The following is a 25,229-nucleotide window of genomic DNA, read 5'->3' on the forward strand; positions in this document are numbered from 1 at the left end:
ATTCAAATTATTTCCGAAAATTTTCAAAAACTTCTAAATATTTTTTCTTAAAATTAATTTATCAAAATCAAACATGAATTTAAATGAATAAAAAAAGACTTACATATTATTAGTAGCTGAAAGTTCCATATTTTATGGGAGGTTAGAAATTTCTTTTGCAAAATGTAGAAATAGGTTTAGAATTTTTTGGTACAGCACTACTTACCTGCATTCTAATATAACAAATATTACAATATATTTCATAAACAAATAATATTTACGTATGTCATTTATTTTTAAAAAAATAAAAACATTTTTTGCTTTAATTTTATGTTTTTTCAACGATAGGAAAAAAAGGTGAACATAAAAATTCCTTAAAAAGGGAGATTTGATATCAGAGAAGATGCCCCTTTCTCTCCAAAACCACACAAAATTAATCAATATTCTTTTCTTGCATTTTATAAGACATTTAAAAATTCTAAGACAAAAAACAATTTTAAAAAAATTTTTTGAATGATTAAAAAGGGTTCACCGAAAATATCTTTAAAATACTTAAAATAATCAATAAATAAAAAAAGCGTTTTCTTTAGGATATGTATATTTTATTACAACACGTAATAACTTAGACTTAAAAAACACATTCTAGTTTGTCTGAGATATCACATTGAACCTTTGTTCGAATAAAACATAGCCACCTTATTATAATATGTAATATACAAACTGTATATTTCTCTCACTCATTCCCACTATGCCTTAAGTAACAAGACTTATTTAAAACATCGACTCACCTATTCACTTAAAACTATTTACAAGATCCAAATATTCAATCTTTTGAGCACATTACACGAGAAATTCAACTATTCCTTACAAACTTTGTGCCTAAAAAAGTCTTTCCATATCATTCGAATCACAGAAATGACCTCTCAACGAAAAGAAATCGGTTTCGTAATAAAAAATAGTTTCGTAATTAGTACAAAAAAGTACTGATTTCTATATTTTGGTGCTTAAACATTATCGAGTGTTTTTCATAATTATCACATATTCGCATTCCGATTTTTGAAACTGTTAGAAATCAGCTAGCTAGTCACATACATTATCGTCAAGCCAACATGACCCGGCGATTTAATAATTTTCATTTAACGAAGACAAAAATTCGAGTCGATTCTGCAGACTAAATCTCAAAGCACGGAAAGAGTCTCTTGCTGAGTAATTAAATTATATATTCAAATTAGATAATTAAATTTATCTAGCACGAGGAAATCGCAAGACTGACTCACACAATTTTTTTCGATTCTGTACAATATTTTTCTATATTCAGTCCATTCTTTCAAAAATCTGCGAACTTCCGTTACGCCAAGGTACTTTCTAGCGTAAAACTTTCATTCGTTAATTAATTAATTAGTTAATTAATGTACTACTGTGGTCATTTTTTCTCTAAGAAAGTATGTAGGTACTTTGTAACTTATAGATAGAATATAAAACGTACTTGTTTTTATTCTAATTATGCAGTATGCATTATGCGAAGATAAAATCGATATATCGTTGGAAAACCTTAACCTAGTCTGTGATGGAAAAACTCGCAAAGTTCATGTCACGAAGTAGTATAAGGAGACTCTACTCTCGGAAAATTTGGGCGCGCCAATTCAGATTTAGTTAGTTTGCATCGCTCGTAGCGCCTCTGGCGGAACAATGCGAAATCGACAATATTTTCAAAATTCCCTGATTTTCCCTACACTAATTTTTCATTTAAAATCATTAATACTCAAATACCAGCATTTTAATCTTGCAATACTTTTGACATAGTATATTTTATAAACGGAATAAAACTGTATTTCGTACACAAATTTAAAAACTTTTTAATTTATTAATTTATTTCAAAAAAAGAAATGTCTTTTCTAGTATGAAAGATGGATTTTTAACAAAATAGTGAGAAAAAAAAATTTTCTGAACATAAATTGAATTTTCACACAAAAAATAAGACTTTTCAGCAAAAAATTAATTTTCCACCGAACTGATGCATTTTTACCAAACAAAAATGAATTTTAAAACTAAGAAAATATTATTTTTACCAAAAAACGCGAATTTTCAACTGAAAAAGATCAATCTTAACAAAATTGAAGTCACATTTTATGTTAAAAAATTAATTTTAAACAAAAAAAAGTATTTTCCACTGAAAACTTAAATTTTCAACCAAGAACATGATCCTTCTAGCAAAAAAAAAAAAAAATAAAATTTGAAGAATGTAGTTTAATTTTTACTCAAGCAGTTGAATTTTCAAATAAAAAATATTATTTTACAACAAAATAATTAAACATTCAATCAAAGAGAGGAACTTTCAACTAAAAATGTAAATCTTTATATAAAAAGTGATTTCTCAACATAGTCATTCAAGCAAAATCTTTTAAACAAATAAGTTGAATCATCAAGCAAAGAAAAATAATTTTTAACCAAAAAGTTGCATTTTCATTTAAAAAAATGAAATTTCTTCTAAAAATTTTCGCTTGAAAAAGGTATCAGTCCAGTTTTTATGGTCAAAATATGAACTTTTAAACAAGAAATAATTTTCTACGAAAAAAAAATTGAATACTCAATTCAAAAAGACAAATTCGTAACCAAAAAGAAGGACACTTTCACAAAATGATTAAATTTTATACCAAATAGTTGCATTTTTATCAAAAAAGATGCAATTTCTCTTGAAGCAGAAAAATTTTTAATTACAGAAAAAGTGGAGTTTTCATCCAAAAAGGATTCCAGTTGACTCTGCCAGATCAAAAATTGATCTTTTTAACAAACAAAAGAAAACCAAACAAAAATAATTTTCTACCAAAAAAATTGAATTTTCAATCCAAAAAGACGAATAAAAAAAAACAGAATGATTTTTTAACAAAACAGTTGAATTCTCTACCAAATAGTTGCATTTTTATTAAAAAAAAGTTGAATTTCCATACAGAAAATATTTCAGTTCATTTTTAACATCGAAATATTATATTTAAACAGTAGAATTTTCAACAAAAAATTATGAATTTAAAAAAAAATTGAATTTTCAAGTAAGCACTTGCATTTTTATCCGGAAAGATGTGGTTTCTTCTAAAACAGGTGAATTTCAAAATCAAAAAGACAAACTTTCAAAAAAAGAGTAGAATTTTCAACCGAAAAGTTAGATTTTTATTCAAGAAAGATGAAATTTCTCCTGAAACATATGAATTTAAAAAAAAAACAGTTAAAAAAATAGTTTAATTTTCATACAAAGAAGAATTATTATTTTTACCAAAAACGCGATTTTTAACTAAAAAAGATCAATTTTCAAAAAATAGTGAAATTTTCGGTGGAAAAAGATGACAGTCCAGTTTTCAAGGTCAAAATATGAATTTTTAAACAAGAAATAAATTTCTACGAAAAGATTAAATTTTCAATCCAAAGAAATTTGTTAAAAAAAAAAGGAGGACACTTTCACAAAATTGTTAAATTTTCTACTAAATAGTTTCATTTTTACTAAAAAAGATGTAATTTCTCTTGAAGCAGAAAAAGAAGATTTTCTTTCAATAAAAAAGTATGAATTTCTAACAAAATATTTGAAGTCTCAACCAAATAGTTACATTTTCATTCAAAATATATTAAAATTTATACTAAGACAGATGAATTTGCAATAAAAAAACAACCAATTTTTTAAATGTGAACTTTCATACAGAAAACATTTCAGTTAATTTTTAAACACCAAAATATAAATTTTAGACAAGAAGTGAATTTTTTACGAAATAGTTAAATTTTCAAGAAAATATTTAGTTTAATTTCCAACCAAACAGTTGCATTTTTATCAAGAAAAGATGAATTTTTCTTATAAGAGATGGATTTTTAATTAAATAGAAACAAATTTTAAGAAAATAGTTTAATTTCCATCCACAAAATATTTCAGTTCATTTTTCAACATCCAAATATTATATTTAAACAGTAGAACTTTCAAAAAAAATTATAATCTTTGAAACAAAAATTTGCATTTTCAAGTAACCAGTTGCATTTTTATCCGGAAAAGATGTAATTTCTTCTAAAACAGGTGAATTTTAAAATAAAGAAAAACAAACTTTAAAAAAAAAAAGGTAACATTTTTATTCAAGAAAGATCAAATTTCTCCCGAAACAGATGAATGCAACAAAAAGAAAACCTTAAAAAATAGTTTAATTTTCATACAAAGAAGATTCCAGTTCACTTTCTAGCATGAAAATAAAAATTATAAACAATTTGCAACTAAAATAAATATCTTTTTAGGAAAATTATAAAATTTTCAACAAAATAATAAAATTTATAACTAAAAGGATAATCTTCAGAAGAAAGTTACTGCGAATGTTCAAAATTCTAATTGAAAAATATTTCAATTGTTGTCCATTAAAAAAAATTGTAATCTGAAATTTTTCAACTTTTAACACTTTTAAATAGAAATGATACAATTTCTAAACTCTTCTAATAAAATTGTCAAATTTTCCAAATTTAATCTAAAAATTTACAAATTGGAACGCTTTTAATTAGAAATAATACCATTTGGAAAACTTGTATTTCAAAACTTTTCCGCAAGAGGCGCTACGAACGATGCCAACCAACTAAATCCGAATCAATGCGTCCAAATTTTCAAAAGGCAGCCTGGTTGTAGAGTCTCCTTATTCTACTTCGTGGTTCAAGTATAAGCAATAAGAAATTAAAATTCCGTCATTCATTTTTTTTATGTTAAAACAAAAGTGTGTATTCTTTTTCCCTCGGCTCGGCCAATTTTCCTTAATTATTGTCGAGATAAAAAGATGATTGCAGTAGGATTTGTACCAAGTTGATTAGATTCTAAAATCACCTTTAATTCTATATTTACTTTCCCTAATTCGTAATTTTCAAGCTGTACTTTGCGTGATAATATTTCGTCCATGCAACAACCAAACTCATTTTTTTTCATAAAAATGTCAAAAAATCGAAATTTTTCATAAGTGACGAAATACTCAAAATGTGTATGAAATTAACCTACCAGAACGTTTTTGTGAAAATATTTTTGTACAGTGCGCTTTTTTTCTAAAATAAAAATTCGAAGAGAAACTCGCTGAATTTCGTCGATTTATCAAGTTATCACGATAGTCGATCAAAGAAAAACGGTCAATAATTCTTTAGAGAAAATCAATCGTTGCGAGTAGAACATAAAAGAATATTTTAGAGAATTTGTCATAAAGTTAGATAGTCTTTTATAGTAAACCTGAAATTAATTTCATTGACTGGCGAATGGCATGAAAAGAAGGTACGAAAAACTGGATTAATCAGTCTATTTGTTGGCAGTCCAGCCTCTCCAGATGGAAGCGATACTGGCAGCTGCACTCGTCACTAATCCGCCTGCCACGCTTTGATTTACCTGCAAACTCGAAGATTGTTGGCTCACCATCGAACCTGGGATCGGAAAAACCATCTCGGGACAAGAGACGTTTGGAACCTGAAAAAATAACTTTTGTATCTTTCGCCTGGAAAAAAAAAAAGAAAACGAATCGCAATCCCTTCAGTCTCTATGAGGCCAGATTGACTACTCAAATCCCGGAGAGAAAACATTCCCTGACAATTACAGGTTTTTCCAGGTATAATTTTTCATATGTTTATTATGAATAATTTTTTTTGTAGTTTCTAGGAATTCAATTATTATTACAAGATGTTCTTAAATATCTTAGCCCAATAGATTAACTAAATGATAAAATAATACATTATTTCTGGAAATTGTCTCTAAATTCCATGAATTTGAATAATCATTCAAATTAATATTTTATCTACTCAAACTAAATCCGTGAAGGGCACACTGGGTGTAAGAGACCCAGCGACTTATTTAAGCTTTAACAAAATGTACCAAATTCAAGAAAATAGAACATATGGCGCCAGATTAACCAATGGCATGAAAACCTATTTTTCTATGTCATTTTCACATAATTTTGATTTTTATAATTTTCATATGCAGTTTAAGATGAATAAAATCGTTTAATCACGCAAAGTACGACATTTCATTTTTCATTGAATTGAAGCTTTTATTTTTTAGAATAAATACCTTCTTTAGAATAAACACTATAAGACTAATTTTATTTTTGAAGCGCCGTATCTCGGAAGTATTCAAGTAAAAATATCAAAAACTTAAAAAGATATTAAATTTAGAGTGAAAGGAGTCATTTTTTAATTTTTCCCCCAAAAAGGATTTTTTTAAACTACGTTAAATTTAAAAAACTGTTATAGAACATTTGTCTCCTTAAACTAGATAGATTAAACATCATTAATTGATTTTCTTTTTAAAAACTATCCAATACCATCGGCACAGCACACGTTGCATACCCTTGGGTGCCAAACACCCAGTAAGCTCTTTATGTAATTTTACGGAAGTGTGCCCTTAAAGGGTTAAAATTCAGTTCATATTTAGTTTAAGAAATTATTTTCTTCTACCAAAAAAACATGAATTTGAAAAAAAAAAACAATAATTCTTACTCAAAGAGTTACATTTTCAACACAAAAAGATCAATTTTAAAACAAATAGATGAATTTTGAACTAAAAAAGATCAGTTTTCAATAAAAAATGGAATAGTTAGATTTTCAGTGAAAAAAATTAATTTTGCACAAGAACAACAAAAAAACAGATTTGATTTTTAAAACAAATTTAATTGAACTTTTAACCATGTAGTTTTATTTTCAACTTTAATTTTTAAATAAGACGATTTATTTTCAAACAGAAAGATTAATTTTCTACCAAGAAATATGCTTAAAAAATAAAAGAATTTTCAATAAAATAGTAGACTTTTCAACTAAAAAAAATAAATTCAACCAAAAAGTTGAATTTTTACCTAAACTAATGAATTTTAAACTAAAATGATGAATCTTCACTTGGAATAGATAAATTTGAAACAAAAAGACGAATTTTTGAGAAAAGAGTTCAATCAAGAGTTATAAAATTTTTTTTAGTTTCTAGGAATTCAATTAATATTACAAGATGTTCTTAAATATCTTAGCACAATAGATTAACTAAATAATTAAATAATGCTAAAACAAAATTAATTATTTCTTGAAACTGTCTCTAAACTCCATGAATTTGAATAATAATTCAAATTTTTATTTTATCTACTTAAACTTAAAATTCAGTGCATATTTAGGTAAAAAGATTATTTTTTTAACCAAAAAAGATGAATTAAAAAACAACAATAATTCTTACTCAAAGAGTTGAATTTCCAACAGAAAAAGATCAATTTTTAAACAAATAGATGAATTTTGAACTAAAAAAGATCAGTTTTCAATAAAAAATGGAATAGTTAGATTTTCAGTGAAAAAAAATTAGTTTTGCACAACAACAACAAAAAACAGATTTGATTTTTAAAACAAATTTAATTGAACTTTTAACCATGTAGTTTTATTTTGAACTTGAATTTTCAAATGAGACGATTTATTTTCAAACAGAGAGATTAATTTTCTGCCAAGAAATACAAATTAAAAAAAAATTTCCACAAAATAGTTGACTTTTCAACTAAAAAAATACCAATTTTCAACCAAAAGGTTGAATTTTTACACAAACTAATGAGTTTCCAACTAAAATGATGAATCTTTATCTGGAATAGATCAATTTTAAACAAGATGAATTTTTGGGAAAGGAGTTCAATCTTGAACAAAGTAGTTTTATTAATTTGATACCAAAAGAAATTTTTTAAAATTAAAATATATGATTAAATTAGTTAGATTTTTAACCAAAAAGATTAATGATTTAAAAACAACTGTTTTTCAATCAAATACATAAATTCTTAACCAAATAGTTGAATTTTCAGTTAAAAAATTAATTTTCCACCAAAAAAAAGTTCAACCAAAGTGATTTATTTTCAAATAAAATGAAAAATCTTCAACTGGAATAGTTGAATTTTAAACCAAAAAGATGAATTTTTTATAAAAGACTTTAAGTTTCAACTAAGTAGTTTTATTTTAAACAAAAAAGATTTATTTTAAACTAAAATGACTAATATTTAAAAGGAATACCTTAATTTTTAACCAAAAATATGAATTTTCAAACAAGTAGATTAATTTTATATCGAAAAAGACGATTTTTTGGACAAAAATACATGAATTTTCATCGAAGTAGTTGCATTTTCAACTGAAAAAGAAAATATTTTAATCTTTACCAAAAACGTAAAATTTTCGAACTAAACAACATCATTTGTGAACCAAGAATTGATTAGTTTAAAAAATTGGTGTTCAACCCGAGAGATGGCTTTTTAACTAAAATGATGGAATAATCAACTGGAATAAATAAATTTTCAGTTAAAAAATTAATTTTCTAACAAAAATGTAAGAAAATGGTCAAAAATGTTAACTGGAATAGTAAATTTTACAGTAAAAAATTAGTTTAAGCCAAAAAACAACAACAAATTTTTTAACAGAAAAGCTAATTTATTATCCAAAAATATAAATGTTCAAAAATATTTCGCAAAATTCGTCTTTACTGGATACATTTAACGGGTTTTTTTAAATTATAATATTTACTTGTTGAAATAGTAACTATTAAAGTTTAAGCTGAAAATTAATTTTACTACTTTGAAAATTCAAAATCGTTTTTTTTGGTTGTCAAATTAATGTTTCAAACTTAAAATTAACTTTTTTGTATCATTCATATTCTTGGGTTGAAAAGAAAAAATGTTTAAAAATAGAAAATTTGTATTTTTGGCTTGAAAATGCAACAATTTAGCATAAAATTCAATTATTTCACCAAATTAAATTGTTTCGTAGAAAATCAGTTATCATTTATTAAAAATTTTTGTTTTCCTCAATAAAACCTGGACTAATATCACATCCATTGTTCAAAATACTGAGTGGAAAATTTATGTAGTTTGTTGAAAGTTCTTTTTTTTTTAACTTAACACTTCGTCTTAAAAATCGTCTCTTTTTTTGAAAATTTATCTGTTTTGGTAGAAAGTCCATCTTTTTCGGTTAAGAATGCAACTTTTTTTGTAAATTAATCTGTTATGGTTGAAAAGACAACTATTTCGTAGAAAATTCGTCCTTTTTGGTGTAATTCAATTGTTTCTTATTTAAAATTCAATTTTTTTCTATCTTAAAATATCAAATACTACATTTTTTGTTAGGAATCAATTTTTTTGTAATTGAAATGCTAGCTTGCAAGTTGAAGTAATTTTTTAATTAATAAGAAACAAATATACCCCCCTCCCGTAAATCGTATTACGTTATTTTCGTATGACCTCTAAATAAACTGACGAAAAAATGAATGGCAGTTTCAAAATTATTTCTCTAATTAACTTTATGAATCTTTAACTGAAATACTTGCATTTTTAACTTAAAAGATGAAATTTTAAACAATAAGATTAATTTTCAAACATTCCAATTTTAACAAAATAGTTGAATTTTCAATCAAAGGAAACAAATTTTCAACCAATATTTGAATTTTGAACTAGAACAAAGTCAATTTTTAACAGAAAAAAAGAAGTTAGACTTTTAGTAAGACAAATGAATTTTCATCTTAATTGATGAATTTTTAACTAAAAGGATGAAATCTCGATTGGAATATTCGAATTTTAAAAAACAAAAAAATCAGTTTTCAACAAAAACAATCAATCTTCAACTGAAATAGACGAACTTCAAACAAAATTATTAAAAAAGATCAATTGTAAACCGAAATTTAAATAATTAAGATTTAATTTAAGAAAATCAATGTTCAACCAGAAAGACGAATTTTCAACCAAAAATTGAATAATTAAATTTACAGTTAAAAATAAATGCTCAAAACAAAAAAAAATTAATTTTTAACTAAAATTATGGAATATTCAACTGGAATAATTGTTCCATTTTCAGTTAAAAACATTATTTTCAGCTAAAAATAAAACAAATTTTCAATCAAAAAGTTAAATTTTCGATAAAAAAATTCCTTTTCATCCAATGAAAAAACAGGTTTTCAATCAAAAAGCTCATTTTTCAACCAGGGAAATAAATTTTTAAATTAAATGATGAATTTTCAAACCAAAAAGAAGAATTTTGAAACAATGATATTTAACATTCCAATTTTTTGAAACAACACACCTGAATTTTCAACGAAATAAATATATTTTCAATGAAAAAAGACAAATTTACATAAAAATTGTTCGATTTTGAACTAGAAAAGATTAATTTTCAACTCAAAGTGGAAGGGTTAAATTTGCAGTAGAAAAAACTAAATTTCCGCCAAACTAATACGTTTTCAACTACAAGCATGAATCAATTGGAATGATTAAATTTTATTCTTATCAAAGAGATGAATATTCAACCAATAAGATTAATTTTCTACGAAAAAGGACGAATTAACCACAAATTACACGAATTTTCAAAAAATATTTTAATTTCTAAATAAAAAATATCAATTTTCAACCAAATAGTTAAATTTTCATAAAAAAGATAAAATTTCAACCAAAACAGAATAGTTTAATAACCAGTTAAAAATATAATTCTTGACAACAACAAAATCGGATTTTCAGAAAAATAGTTAAATTTTCTACTGGAATAATAACATTTTTAGTTGAAAAAATAGGTTTTCAACAAAGTAGTTATATTAAAAAAAAAAAAAAAAAAATTTTTAATAAAAATTATGAACTTCCAATACAAAAATAAATTTCCAAATTTTCCAAGAAAAAATATAAATTACCAACGAAGAAATTAAAAAAAAATGTTATTGTAATTCAGAAATAATTCCTATTCGAAATAATACTTATAATCTAAAAATTACTTCAAGTGCTTACTTTTTCTAAAATTTAGAAGAAGGAATTTTTAAATTGTGACGAATTTTCAATAAAATTTCAAGAGCGATCAATCCCTCGTTTAATCATTACGAAGTAAATCCTTGGTTAATTTAGTTAGTCAACCAAATATAAAGATCTTAAATTGCTTAAATTTCTACTTTTTTACAAATATAATAAAAATGCATATTTTCAACTTACAGCTTCCCATTCCCAGTTGAAAGTATCTTCCTCGTCATCAGAGGCAGAATCGTCGCTCTTTTCCAAATCTGATGCTAACTGATTGTGCAATTGCGTAATTTCGTTTGGATCTACTTCTATAGGACCGATTCTGTTAAAACAAAAAAATAAATTGGAATGAATGAAAATTTTTAATCTCACCGATAAACAACATTTCATTTTAAAAATTCTGATTTAAAGCGCTGCACCACTTTGAATGCAATTTTTCTCAAATTCGCCCTGGAAATTTTTCAAAGGTTGCCCTGGAAAACCGGGAAATGTCCTGAAATTTTTAAATACAACTTCTGTAACAACGGGCGTTCTTACTTTTGAAAAATTTCCTGAGCAACTTAAGAAATTATATTCATAATTTCAACTTAAATCAATTTCAAGGCATTAAAATGTTTGTAATTAATCTGAATTTTTCCCCTCGTAATAGCATGAGAAAAAATAAAATTCTGCGTTTATTGGGATATTTTCAAAAAATTGCAATAACTCTGGAAATAACTAGCATTTTTTAAAGTCTTTGGGCACATTTTAAAGATAATTCTCCATCGAATTTCACTAAAATTTTAAGATATTTCGACAATATTGTCCCTAGATTTTGCCTCGCGGTCAAATTTTGTGAAAAAAGACAACATTTTAACAAAGTACATAATCTAGGGAAAAAAGACTCAAACTTACAAGGAATATTTCAAAAATTTAGCAAGATACTATACAGAATTTACCTTTAAAACTAGCCGAAGAATTTTAAAAAATGTTGATAATATCTAGAGTTATTCTAATTTTTCGAAAACATCGAAATTTAAAGTCTTAAATTTTGCTATATCTTTTCATTAAATTGATATTTTGGCTATGAGGGGTAAAAATTATATATATATTTTTTAAATGAAGCACTTTAGTATCAAGTTATTTTTCAAAATTCCAGGACTTTTTCAGGTTTTTCGGGTTCAGTAGCAACCTTGATTTAATTTATATAATTGAAGCACTTTTTATTTCATTTTTATTCAGGGTGGCGCAAAGCGCAAACATTTATTTTAATTCATGAAGTTCACACTAAACATCTTTTAACACAACAGAACAAAACATTGCAAAATAAATGAATTTTAAAATGAATACTTGAATTTTTTACTAAAAAATATCCATTTCTTACAAAAAAAAATTTAAATTTCACTTGAAAAAATTAATTTCCATTTTAAAAAAATGGATTTTAAACAAAATAATTCAATTTTTAACCAACGTGATGAATTTTCAACTGGAATACTTAAATTTTGAACCAAAAAGATGAATTTTCACCTAAAATAATAAATATTGAACTGGAAAACTTGAATTTTTCGGCCAAAAGATAAATTTTTAAAGGAGAAAATTAATTTTCATATAAAAAGATTAATTTTCAACCGAAAATGGAATAGTAATATTTTCAGTTAAAAAAATTAATTTTAAACCAAACATAAGAGTTTTTGACAAAAAAAAAAAATAAATCTTCAAATGAAATAGTTGAATTTTTAAACAAAAAATTAATTTTTTCTGTTAAAGATAAATTGACAACCAAAAATTATATAATTAAATTTCAAGTTAAAAAAATTAAAGTTTAAACGAACAGATGCATTTTTAACTATAACTATGGAATTTGTAATTGAAATCAGGGAAATTTTCAGTTAAAACAATTACTTTCAACAACAAAAAAACTAGCTTTATACAACAAAAAACTAACTTTAAACAAAACAGTAAATTTGAAAATCAAGTGATGAATTTTCAAATGAAATTGTGAATATTTTACTAGAATAGTTGAATTTTAAACCAGAAAGATGAATATCTAACTAAAATTATAAATATTTAACAAAAATAATTGAATTTTTGACCAAAAAGATTTATTTTCAGCCATGAAAATTAATTCCTACAAAAAAGACGGATTTTCAAGTAAAAAATATAATATTCCAACCAACAATTAAATAATAAAATTTTCAGTAACGCAATAAATATTCAACCAAAGATATAAATTTTTAAGTAAAATTATGGAATATTCAACTGAAATAATGCTTACATTTTCAGTTAAAAAATAAAATAATTTTCAACCCAAAAACATCCAAAGAAAAGAAAAGTTTTCAATAAACCAACTCATTACTCTACCAAAGAAATAAATTTTCAATTAAAACGAAGAATCTTCACCCAAAAGATGAATTTTCAACTAAAATGATAAATCTTTAACTGGAATACATGAATTTTTCACCGTCAAGAAGAATTTTGAGACAAGAAGATTAACTTACAAAGAAAAAGATAATTTTCTACAACAAGAAAAATTAATTTTTTGACCAAAAACGTGGTTTTTTAACAAAATAGTTGAATTTTCAATTAAAAAGAAAAAATTTTCATGCAAATTGTTGAATTTTCAATTAAAAAGAACAAATTTGAATGCAAATTGTTGAATTTTGAGCTTGTAAAGATTTCAACTAAAAATGGAACAGCTTAATTTTCAGGGGGAGAAATTAATTTTGATCCGAACTGATGAATTTTCATCCATAAAGATTAATTTGCTACAAAAAAGTAGTAACATTTTCAACCAGAGATGAATTTAAAATTCAAATGATAAATCTATAGAAAAAAATTAATTTTTAACAAAACCTTTTAACTCGTAACCAAGTAGTTGATGTTTTAACTGAAAAAAGATTAATTCGCAACGAAAGTTGTAAAAAATTTACACTATAATGTAGAAATATTTCTTCTTTGAAATACTACTTTTCTTCTCAAAAATGCTTGAAGTACTTTCTTGATCTAAAATTTAGAAGAGGGAACTTTCAAACTATGATTTTTAAAATAAATAAATGAATTATCAACAAAAGTGTTTAATTTTCAAGTGAAAAAGATCAATTTTCAACCCAATAGTTGAATTTTGAACAAAAAATGATCAGTTTTTAAACAAAAATGAAATAGTTAAATTTTCAGTTAAAAAAAAAAAATTTTCCACCAAAATAAAAAAAAATCAACCAAAGTAATGAATTTTCAACTTAAATGAAAAAAAGATCAATATTTCGCATGAATGCTTGAATTTTTCAACGAAAAAGATGGATTTTTAAATAATATTAATTTTTTAAATAAAAGAAGGTTTTTTCAAACAAAATACAAGAATATACATTCAAATGCATGAATTTTAAGTTAAAACTGTTAATTTTCCACACACAAAAAATCTCAGCCAAACTGAAGAATTTTCAAATAAGATTATGAATCTTTAAATAGGATAGTTCGATTTTCAACCAAAAAGAAATTTTTTTAAATAAGAACATTAATTCTCAAAGATATAGTGGATTTTTCAACAAAATACATGCATTTTCAAATAAAAAACTAAAAAATATCATCTATCAATCAAATATGAAACAGTTAAATTTCCAGTCAAAACAATTAATTTTCCACACAAAAAAGCAACAAGTTTTTAGCCAAAGTGATGAATTTTCAACTAAATTGATGAATCTTCAACAAGAATAGTCGAATTTTCAAACAGAAAGATAAATTTTCAACCCAGAAGATTAATTTCTACCAAAAAATACGAACTTGCAACAAAATATATGAAATTTTCAACTAAAAAATATAAATTGTGAACCAAAAATTGAATAGTTAAATTTTAGACTTGAAAAATTAACCCTCAACCAAAAAGATGAATTTTAAAGTAAAATGGCGGAATATTCAATTGAAAGAGTTACATTTACAATTTAAAAAATACTGAAACAATTGAATTGTCGACAAAAAATTTATTTTCAACCAAAAATTGCATAGGTAAATTTTTAGAAAAAAATTAATGCTCAAACAGAAATAATTTTTGAATAAAATTAAGAAATATTCAACTATAGTATTTACACTTTCAGTTTTTAAACAAAACACGACGAAACAGTTAAAATTTCTACTGAAAGAGTTAAATTTTCAGTTTAAAAAAAAAAATTAATTATCAGCCAAAGAAAACACGAACTTTCAACACAATAAATATACTTTATAAAATAAGAATAAAAATTTAGAAAAATAAATAAAATGATCATCTTACCTTCCGAGATCGCTGATTTCGGTATTGAGCAAGTGCATGAGATTTTGCAGAGTTTTCATTGGATGCAAGACTGTTATGTCTGTGTTTTGTGAGATACACAAGTGCACAACGTTGCTGTTGAGCCTCGCCACTTTCCTCGTAAATTTATGTTCGGACATCTCGTTTCCACAAAATTCACTGCATTTTATAATAAACAATAAATTTATAATGATTTATGAATATGGGTATATTTTTAAATTTTATTTTTTTATTACCTATACGCAAGTTTGTAAGGCAGTTTTACATTAACGTAGTAGGCGATAATGTTGACCAACTGCGTCGCGTAAGTTAGAGCTGCGCTTATGTTATACGCGGGATTGTGGATAGAATTCTCTTTATTATTGCCTGGTACGGCATCCTTATTTTCAGCAACTGGAAATTAAATTGGGGATTGCATAGATATCTTAAATGAATAGAATAAAATTCCAAGAAAATATCCTAGTCGAAAAAGCTTTTACAAGAAAATACAACTTTTCTGAAACTTAATTTTTTTGTGAGAAAATGTACTTTTATTAACCCTTAAAGTGCATTGTGGGTGTCAGACACCCCAAGAATTGTTCAAACTCTCATAAACCATACTTGATTCGAAAAAAATTGAGTAAGTGTCGCCATCTAGCTTTAGTTGGAGGCACTAACTATAAGTAAAGGCGTCAAGCGTTAGTCTGCTAGCAGCAACTGTTGAAAGTGGAAGTAAAAAAATCGTGGAGTACAAATAAATATCTTTTTTGAAAGCACCCATGCTGCAATATTTTTTTTATGGACGTACACTATTTCAACAGTATAGTTATAAATTTTCAGGTTAAAATAATTAAAATTGCGTGAGTTATGAATTTTGTAAGTAAAAAACCCATTTTTTTCACTTTTTTTCAACAACTTTTTTTAAGAAACTTAAAATAAATAAATGGCTATAAAATCCACTCTAGCTTATAAAAGATACCTCAAAATATATCGGATAATTTTATTGTGACAAAATATTCAAAAGGGTTTAAACAATACATGATTAAATACGCTGGGGTGTTGAATACCCACGATGCACTTTACCGTGATTTTTACCATGTATGCACTTTGAGGGTTAAATGTACCAAATTTAACAAAAAAATATTATTAAATACAAATAGCTAATTTTTTCTTGGATTTTCTTGTAGGTAAGTAAAAAAATTAACTATAAATTATAAATTTCTACCATACAAAAATTTGTATTACAAAAAAACCTATTTGATTTCAAATAAAAAAAAATGAAAAGAATTTCCCTAAAATTGCTTAAAATTTTATTTAATTATTTACACTGATCTAGTGGAATATTTGTCAACATTGATTAATGAATAAATGAATTTTTTTCGAAAATTCATTTTCGTATATAAAAAGTATTGAATTGGTTAATTCATTTTCTAAAGTTTTGATTTAATTTTGACTCTTTTTAAAACTCGAAATAAAAAAAAAAAAAACTGGGTCAAATATTTTATTCTTTTTCGAAATCTTGGAAAATAATTTTTCACGTTTTTAAATATATGCCAATTCCCTCTTAAAATTTATATTTGAAAATAAGAAATCAGTTTCAAGTTTGTCAGGAATCTTAAAACATTTCTTTATTATCGCGAAACCTCTCAAGATCTTTAAGAAGCTTCAAAAATTTTATTTACAGATATTCAAAAATTTACGTTTATTTCTAACTTCAGTGAAATGTTGTTTTAATTTCAAATTATTTCTGAATCTTTTTAAAACTTCTAAATATCTCTTAAACTTGATCAAATGTTTCATAAAATGTTGTAAACTTACTAACTGAAAAAATTTGATTTTAAAATTGTCCAAATTCTATTTCGAAATATTAAGAAATAATTTAAAATGTTTTGAAATCTTTAGCAATTTATTTATTCCTAGGAATCTAAAAAAAAGTTTTTGTTTTCTGGAAACATTTCAAACTTTTTAAAAACCTTACAATTTTTTTGTTGAAATCTCAAAAAATTTACATTTTTTTGAATTGATGTATTTCTTTAAAAATTTAGAATTATTTTTTAATTATTTACAAAACATTTAAACCTTTTTGAACATTTTCCGAATTTTTCCAAAAAATATCTTAACATTCTGAACATTACAAAAAATTGCTTTCTAATATTCCAGATTCTGTTTGGACAACTTTTGAAATGCTTTTGACTCTTTTTAGTTATTCTCTAAAAATTAATTTTTTCAAATGAAAATCAGTTTAATTTATGCCATGAATTTCAAAATTTTTCAAAATTTCTAAATATCTCTTAACTTACACACATTTTTTATAAAACTTCATAATCTTGCCCATAGAACATTGACGCTTTACAATCGTGCACATTCTTTTGCGAAATTTTTGTAAATAATTTAAAATTTCGTGAAATAGTTCTTAATTTTCTCCTAAGATTTACTTTTCTGAATAAAAAAGCAGTTTAAATATCCCGAGGAATTTTAAGAACTTTTTTCACTATTGTGAAATTTTTCAAAATCTTTAAGTAGCGTTAGAACTTTTATTTCCACATATTCAAAAATGTACGTTTTTAAAAATCTTTTTATATTTCAAATTTTTAATTAATTATGAATCTTCTTAAAAGTTTTAAATATCTCTTGAACTTGATCGATTTTTTTATTAAACTTTGTAATATTGCTAATTGAACATTTTTGCTTTAAAATCGTCCATTTTATTTTAAGAAATTTTAGGAAATAGTTTTAAATGTTTTGTAATCTTTGTCAATTTTCTCTTGAAATTTATTTTCACAAAATTTGTTTAAATTTGCAGACTTTCATCAAGCGACAAAAAAATGAAAACTTCGTTCAAACAAGAATGCGGTTTTTCCGACAACAATAGTTTAACATTTTTGCGATTAATTTCGAGAGATGAAGGCATTTTTTAGAGCGCTGTCAATTTAAAAACAATTGAGATATAAAATTAATTAATATTAATTCTTTGTTTACAATAGTAGCTTCATATTACTGTGATGAACTTTATTGTTCAAAATTCATTTTTTTTTTAGTTTGAAATTAATTGTTTTCACTGAAAATTTAACTGCTATAATTTTTTTTTAATTAATCGTTTTTGGTAGAAAATTTGTTCTTTCTGGTAGAAACGCAATTCTTTTTATTGAAAATTCATCTTTTAGCTTGAAAATTCCAAAATTCTTAGCCATTTGTTCTCTCTCTCTTGACTGAAAAATCTTCATTGGCGAAAAATTCAATTCATGTTAAAAAGTCAATTTTTTGTGAATTAACTGTTATTGATTAAAAATTCTGAAATATAAAATACAACATTTTCGTTCAAAATTCATCTTTATCGGAATACAAATGTAATTACTTTAAAGTTGAACTGTTGTATTAACAACAATTTTTTGTTTTATTTTTGAAGAGTAATAATTTTAATTGAATATTCATCACCTTGGTTGCAAAATGATATATTTGGTTGAAAATTCAGTTTTTGTTTTGTTGAAAAATAATTTTCTTCAATGAAAATTGTACTATTGTAGTTAAAACTTTAATTATTATTTTTTTGACATTTTTTTCAACATTTTTATAACTTTTGATTCAAAATTCTGAAAAAACTTCTAGATTTTGTTTAAACAATTTTGGAAATATTTGGAAATGTTTTACTGCCTTTTTAAATATTCTCTTAAAATCGGTTTTTTAAAAATAAAAGGCAGATTGAAAGTTTTGAGGAATTTTAAAACAATTTTTTCTTATCTTGAAATCTCAAAATCTTTAAGAAGCGTCGAAAATTTTTTTTCCACATATTCAAAAATGTACGTTTTTCCTAATCTTTTTGAAATTTTTCCAAATTTTAAATAATTTTAAATCTTTTCGAAACGTCCAAATGCTTTCTCATATTACTCGATCTTTTTAAAAAAATCTTTGTAATCATGCTCACTGAAAAATTTAGCTTTAAAATCGTCTACATTCTTTTTCGAAATTTCAGAAAATAATTTTAAATATTTGAAATCTTTATCAATTTTTTCTTAAGCTTAACTTTAAAAAAAAGTATCAGTTTAAATTTTCCAAAGTATAAAACCTAACATTTTATTATCGTGAAAACTAATCGTCAAAATATTTAAAAATGTATGCTTTTTCTAACTTTAAAAATGCTTTTATGTTCGAAATTAGTTTTGCATCTATTTAAAACATTTAAATATCTCTTAAGCTTGATCGAATTTTATATAAAAATTCGTAATCTTGCCAACTGAAAAATTTGGTTTTGAAGTCGTCTACATTCTTTTTCGAAATTTTAGGAAATAATTCAAAACATTTTTAGTTCATTGTCAATTTTCTTTTTAAATCTTTTTCTCGTTAATAAAAAATCAGTTTAAATTTTACCAGGAATTTTGAGAATTTTTTTCATTCTCATGAAACATTTAAAAACTCTAACAAAAAGCGTCTTTTCTTAGAAATCGTGATTATGGTTATTGAATATATTATTTATATAACCTTACAAAAAAAATTATTTTCTACAACAAAAGAAACAAATTTTCAATAAAATAGCTCATTTTTTAAGCAAAGAAATAAATTTTTATTTAAAATGATGAATATTTAACTAGAATGCTTGAATTAAAACTGAAAAGAAGAATTTTTCAACAATGAGATTAACTTGCAAAGAAAAAAATCATTTTCTACCAAAAGTACATTCAACTTGTTAAATTTGCTTGGTTGAAAAATAAACTCTTGTCATCAAAATTAATTTTTTTTAAAGATTTATCATTTATATTAAAATTTTATTTCTTTGCTTAAAAAATGAACTATTTTAGTGAAAATTTGTTTCTTTTTTTGTAGAAAATAATTTTTCCTTTAACTTAAAATGGAAATACTATTCCAGTTGAATATTCCATAATTTTAGTAAAAAATTCATTTGTTTGGTTAAACATTCTTTTCTTTTTTACTGAAAATGTAATTATTCCATTTTTGGTTGAAAAATTATCTTTTTTATATAAAAATTCGTTGAATGATCAACTATTTCAATTGAACTTAAAATTTAATTATTCTAGTTGAGGATTAATCACTCAATTTGAAAATTCATTAGTTTGGTTACAAATTGATTTCTCCAACTGAAAATTCAACTATTCTTTTGTTTTTGAAAATTATATTTTTTAGATTTTGAAAAATCTTTTTTGTAAAATCGTAATACTTTGGTTTAAATATTCGAAAATTTGGCTGAAAAATTGCCTCCTTTAATTGAAAATTCAACTGGTTCGTTTAAAATTCACCTATTCAAAAAAAAATCGATTTTTTTGTAGAACATTTTTTTCTTTGAAAGTTAATCTCCTTGTTTGAAAATTTTTCTTCTTGGTTAGAAATTTCAAGTGTTCCAGTTAAATATTTTTTAATAATTAATACTTTTAGTGAATAATCTTTCAGTGAAGCCGTGTTACCGACTGAGTATTCACAGCTTAAAAGTACCGCTTTTTCTTACCAAATAAATACTCCAAAGCACCCCACCGATGTCGGCTCATACATTTTCTTCCTTCTCCCAAAATTTCGATATACTAACTTATTTAGTTTAAGAAAAAAAAAGGAGGACAAAATGAACATTACAAGGTCAAATTTTGATTGCGTCACAGACTACCATTTATCCTTAAATGGGAGAAAGAACCGACAGCTTCATCCAATCATAAACGCGGATTTCCCGATAATAGTAGTTTCAAATGGTTTCGAGTTATTTCGAGATGGTTCGAGAATTAATCGAAAATAGCGCCATGCGCTTTATTATAATTGGATAATATTAATAATATTATAGATTGGATTTGATAAAGAATAAAAATTTAATTCAATTCAGAGGAAGTGAGATTGTGAGTTTTAGATCATTCATTTAATGAGGAGTTTGAAATATTTAATTATTTCTAGTAGTTTTTTTTTGTACTTACCCCAGAGAGAATAAGCACTGTAGTCACCAGATCCCGGAAGAGTTGGAGCCACAATACGATGATGAACTTCTAGGCTATTTTCAGCATCATTAATCCATCTTCCTCGAACATAAGACGTTCCTGAAGCGTCGGCCAGCGCACTTGTCACCACATCGGTGCTAGAACTGTCCTCTTCGCTGCTGCACAAACTGTACAAAAAATAAAGTACATATAAAATAATTTTTTTTATTGATATGTTTCAAATTTAAAATATTAAGAAGATATTATTGAAAAATTTTAACCAGAATATCTAGTGTTAAAAAAAATCCAGGACTTTCCACGTTTTCTAAGACGGAAGAAATAATCATTTTTCCCGGTACATTTGTTTCTACAAGAGAAAAAAACTTTTCACGAAATATGCTAGAAATTGTAGATCTAAAGGAACTAAAAAATGTGTCATATGCGAAATTTTTCACACGTCCCTGAAATATGATTTTATGGCGAAAACCCCGTTTTTTGGAAAATAATGACGCTACAATCAAAAATATTTTAATGACATTTTTAAAACAACTGATCAATTTTTAAACTAAAAAGATAAATTTTGTACTAAATGATGAAGTTTTAAACAAAAGGGATTAAGCTTCAGCCAAAAACAGTTGAAATTTCAACGAAATTATTGAATTTTTTAGAAGACAGTTTAATTTTTAACAAAAGGCGTGAATTTTAAATACAAAAGGACAACTTTTTCGCACAAATAGACCAATGTTCAGGAAAACATTAGAATTTTCAACCAAAATGGTCAAGTTTTTAACAAATTACTTTCTTTTGCAATAAAAGAGTTGAATTTTTAATAGAATAATTTAATTTTCTACTACAAATATCAATTTTTAACCAAATAGTCGAATTCTCAAACAAAAAATATTACGCTTTAACCAAAAACAGAGTTGAATTTTTAGCATCAAAAGTTTAATTTTCTACAAAAAGCTGAATTCTCAAAGAAATATTAAATAGTTGATATTTTAAAAAACAAACAAAAACCCAATTTTCCAGAAAAATAGTAAAATTTTCAATCAAAGAATTGAATTTAGAAAAATAAAATAAAAAAAATAGTTGATTTTTCAACCTAATTTTCAAGTAAGAAGATTAATTTTCATTTATAATTTTCTCCTAAAATTATAAATATGCAACCAATAAACTAAATAAAAAATAAATAAATTTGGAACAATGTGGTTCAACTTTTACCCAAACAGTTGAATGTTCAATTAGAAAAAAAGCATCCAAAAACATAAGTTTATTTTAAATGAAGATCAAGTTTCTACCAAAATATTTGAATTTCGAAACAAAATAAACGAATTTTCAACCAAAGAAGTGCAATTTCTACCAAGAAAATTCTTTCAGCCAATAGAGAAAAAAAATGTCAACCAAACTGTAGAATTTGCAAGCCAAAACAGTTGAATTTTCAACCGGAATATATAAATTTGCAAGTCGAATTAATAAAATTTGTAACCCAAAAAGAAAATTGTTTAACAAAGCAGTTACATTTATTCAACCTTAAAACCGTATTTTTGTTATAAAATAGTTACATTTTCAATCAGAGTTGAATTCACAGAAAAAAAAGAAGAAAAGATCCAACCAAATAGTTGAATTTCGAACCTAATTTTCGATTTTGAAGTAAAAAGATCAATTTTCAGTAAAAAATTTGTTTACCAAAATAGTTAAACTTAAATGATGTATATGCAACCAAAAAAAATGAATTTTTAATAAAATTTTTAACAGAAGAGATAAATTTTCAATTAAAATAATGAATCTTTGATAAAAAATTTTTTAACAAAGTAGTTGAACTGTTTAACCAGAAGTTAATTTTTTTTAAAGAAAATGACAAATTTTCAACAAATAAAGAAGTTTTTAATGAAAAAAGAACAAAATTTTATCCAAATTGTTGAACTTGTATGCCAGAAGAAAATTTTTTATCTAAGAAAAAAGGAAATTTCAAGAAAAACCATTACAGCAAAAACGGAAAAGTTAAATTTTCAGGTACAAAAATAATTTTTAATATCTAAAAAAAAGAGAATTTTTAATAATATAATTAAAATTTCAAGTAAAGAAAAAATACATTTGTAACAAAGTGGTTCAACTTTTACTCAAGTAGTTGAATTTTCAATTAAAAATAAATCAATTTTTAGCCAAAAGTAGAATATTTACATTTTGAATAAAAAAAGGCGGAGTTTCTACCAAAAGAGACGAATTTTAAACAAAAGAAGTAAAATTTCTAAAAATGAAAGATTTTTCAGTTAATGGAGAAAAAAATTTCAAACCAACTGTTGAATTTTCAAGCCCAAAAGACGAATTCTTTACCAAACAGTTAATATTCAAACGGAATATATAAGGTATCAATCAAAAGTAAATTTTTAATCAAATAACCTCGCCAAAAACGCGAATTTTTTTACAAAATAGTTGAATTTTCTTCCAAGAAATATTAATTTTCAACTAAAAACGATCCAGTTTGAATCAATAAAATTAACTTTTAACAAATTAATTAAATTTTCAACAAAAAGTTCAATTTTTAACTAAGAGTTAAATTTTTAATTACAATAATTAATTTTTAACTGAAAAAAAACAAATTTTAAAACAAAAAGATAACTTTTCAATAAAAATGACGAATCTTCAACAAAAAAATGTATTTCTTAATAAAGCGGTTCAACTTCCACCCGAATATTTAAATTTTCTACCAAAAAAATATTACTTTAAAATTGTTGAATTTGCAACTAAATAATCTTAATTTTCGAAATTCCTCAACAATTTCAAATTAAAAAACAAGCATAAGATGTATTATCTTTGATAGTTATTTAAAGTCTCTTCTATAAAAATTCCCTGAATTTTGCTACATTTCATTCAAAAATAGGATTGCATAACTCAGTCAAATTTAAGATAAACATATTAAAAATGTATCAAGAGAAAAAAGTTATTAGGTTTGAAATTTTAAATAAAAATTTTGTTAAAGCTGAAAAAATAATAAACTTAAAAAAAATTCGATTATAGCTTCATGATCTTCACCGCGATAAAATAAACAATCGATAAACAAAAGGGTTTATTTGTCTAATTTCAAACAAACCAAAAAATTCGAAATCAAATAAAAATTATCAAAAAACGGTCCAGCATTTTTTTCCGTTCAGAAGAGGAGCAAGTTTAACCTATTTTTTCTTTAATGGAATACAAATTTCAGGGCCATGAGCAAAATTAACCGATTTTTCCAGATTAAAACAAAAAAAATTAAGGGACTTTACCTTCTGCTAGGTTCAACCTGCGTAAGTGGAAATATATACTGTATTAATTGTTTAGCAGCAGTCCTAATAACTTTCTTCAGCTGCTGTCTTTTTCTTTCTGCCGTTTCCTTTTGTTTTTCCTGCTTGACTTTCAAGCCGAAAACAATGCGATGCAATTTTTCGACCCTTTCTTCGTGCCTAGGGAGTCTGATGGTCAGCTCTTTGTTAACATCCTTCAATACAGTCAGTCGTTGATTTCCTGGCATTTAAAATATTCTTAGTTAAATAAAAAAAAAGTTTCATGATTATCTTTCAGGGTTGCCATAGAAATCCACATTTAAAATTTCATGAATTTTCTAGATTTTGCAGACCTATTTAAAAAAAAAAACCAGTCATATTCAATTTCCACAAATTCTACTGTTTGCAAACAAATATAGCAACAATTTCTTCTATAATTATTAATCAATATGAACCCTCGTTAAATATTTTATTGAATTTTGGAAGTTAAAAAAATATATATGACATGATTTTGAATTGAAAATGTTCCAATTCAAAATATTTTAGAATTTAGATTTATTAAAATTCTGAAAAAGGACAATATTACGAATGGAATGAAAAGTAATTGAAGTTGGTATCATTTCTGAATAAAGGCGTTTAAAATTGGAAAATTTTAAATGGCAAAATTTTAAAACAAAAGCTTTCTAAATTAAAAACTTTCAAACTAAATTTTTTAGATTTGGACAATTTCATTAGAGGGAGTTGAAACTATATCATTTTGAATGCAAACCATTCAAAATTGAACAGCTTCTTTTGAATTCAAGAATCTTGAAATTTTATGATTTCAGAATAAAATTTTCAAAAGAGGATAATTTTAAAACGTTAAAAATATATTATATATTACAATTGCAAACTTTTTAATTTTAATAAATTTAAATTCGAAGCGTTTTTTACCATTTAAAATTGAAAACTAAATTGAATGTTTCAAAGTCAAAGCTTCTGAAATTCTAAAAATCTAAATTTCAATTAAATTAAAAAAATAACGATGTAACATAAAAATTAATCTGATAAATTTTTCAAAAATCAATAAATAAATTAAACTTTATTTTTA

At 24.3% G+C, this 25,229-nt stretch overlaps 1 protein-coding gene across 1 annotated transcript in view; it reads right to left on the reverse strand.

Moving 5' to 3' along the window:
- Window positions 1–5,236: 5,236 nt before the first annotated feature.
- Window positions 5,237–25,229, reverse strand: part of LOC117172664 (beclin 1-associated autophagy-related key regulator) — a 28,516-nt gene continuing 8,523 nt past the window's right edge. The window contains exons 4-9 of the mRNA XM_033360791.1: window positions 24,143–24,380; window positions 20,880–21,067; window positions 15,231–15,387; window positions 14,977–15,153; window positions 10,929–11,058; window positions 5,237–5,434 (exon numbers count right to left, since the gene is read on the reverse strand). Of these exons, the coding sequence (XP_033216682.1) occupies window positions 5,270–5,434; window positions 10,929–11,058; window positions 14,977–15,153; window positions 15,231–15,387; window positions 20,880–21,067; window positions 24,143–24,380 (1,055 nt within the window). The 3' untranslated portion in view covers window positions 5,237–5,269. The remainder of the gene's footprint in view (window positions 5,435–10,928; window positions 11,059–14,976; window positions 15,154–15,230; window positions 15,388–20,879; window positions 21,068–24,142; window positions 24,381–25,229) is intronic.

This window comes from Belonocnema kinseyi, chromosome 5 (assembly GCF_010883055.1).
Source record: "Belonocnema kinseyi isolate 2016_QV_RU_SX_M_011 chromosome 5, B_treatae_v1, whole genome shotgun sequence".
Classification (NCBI taxonomy): domain Eukaryota; kingdom Metazoa; phylum Arthropoda; class Insecta; order Hymenoptera; family Cynipidae; genus Belonocnema; species Belonocnema kinseyi.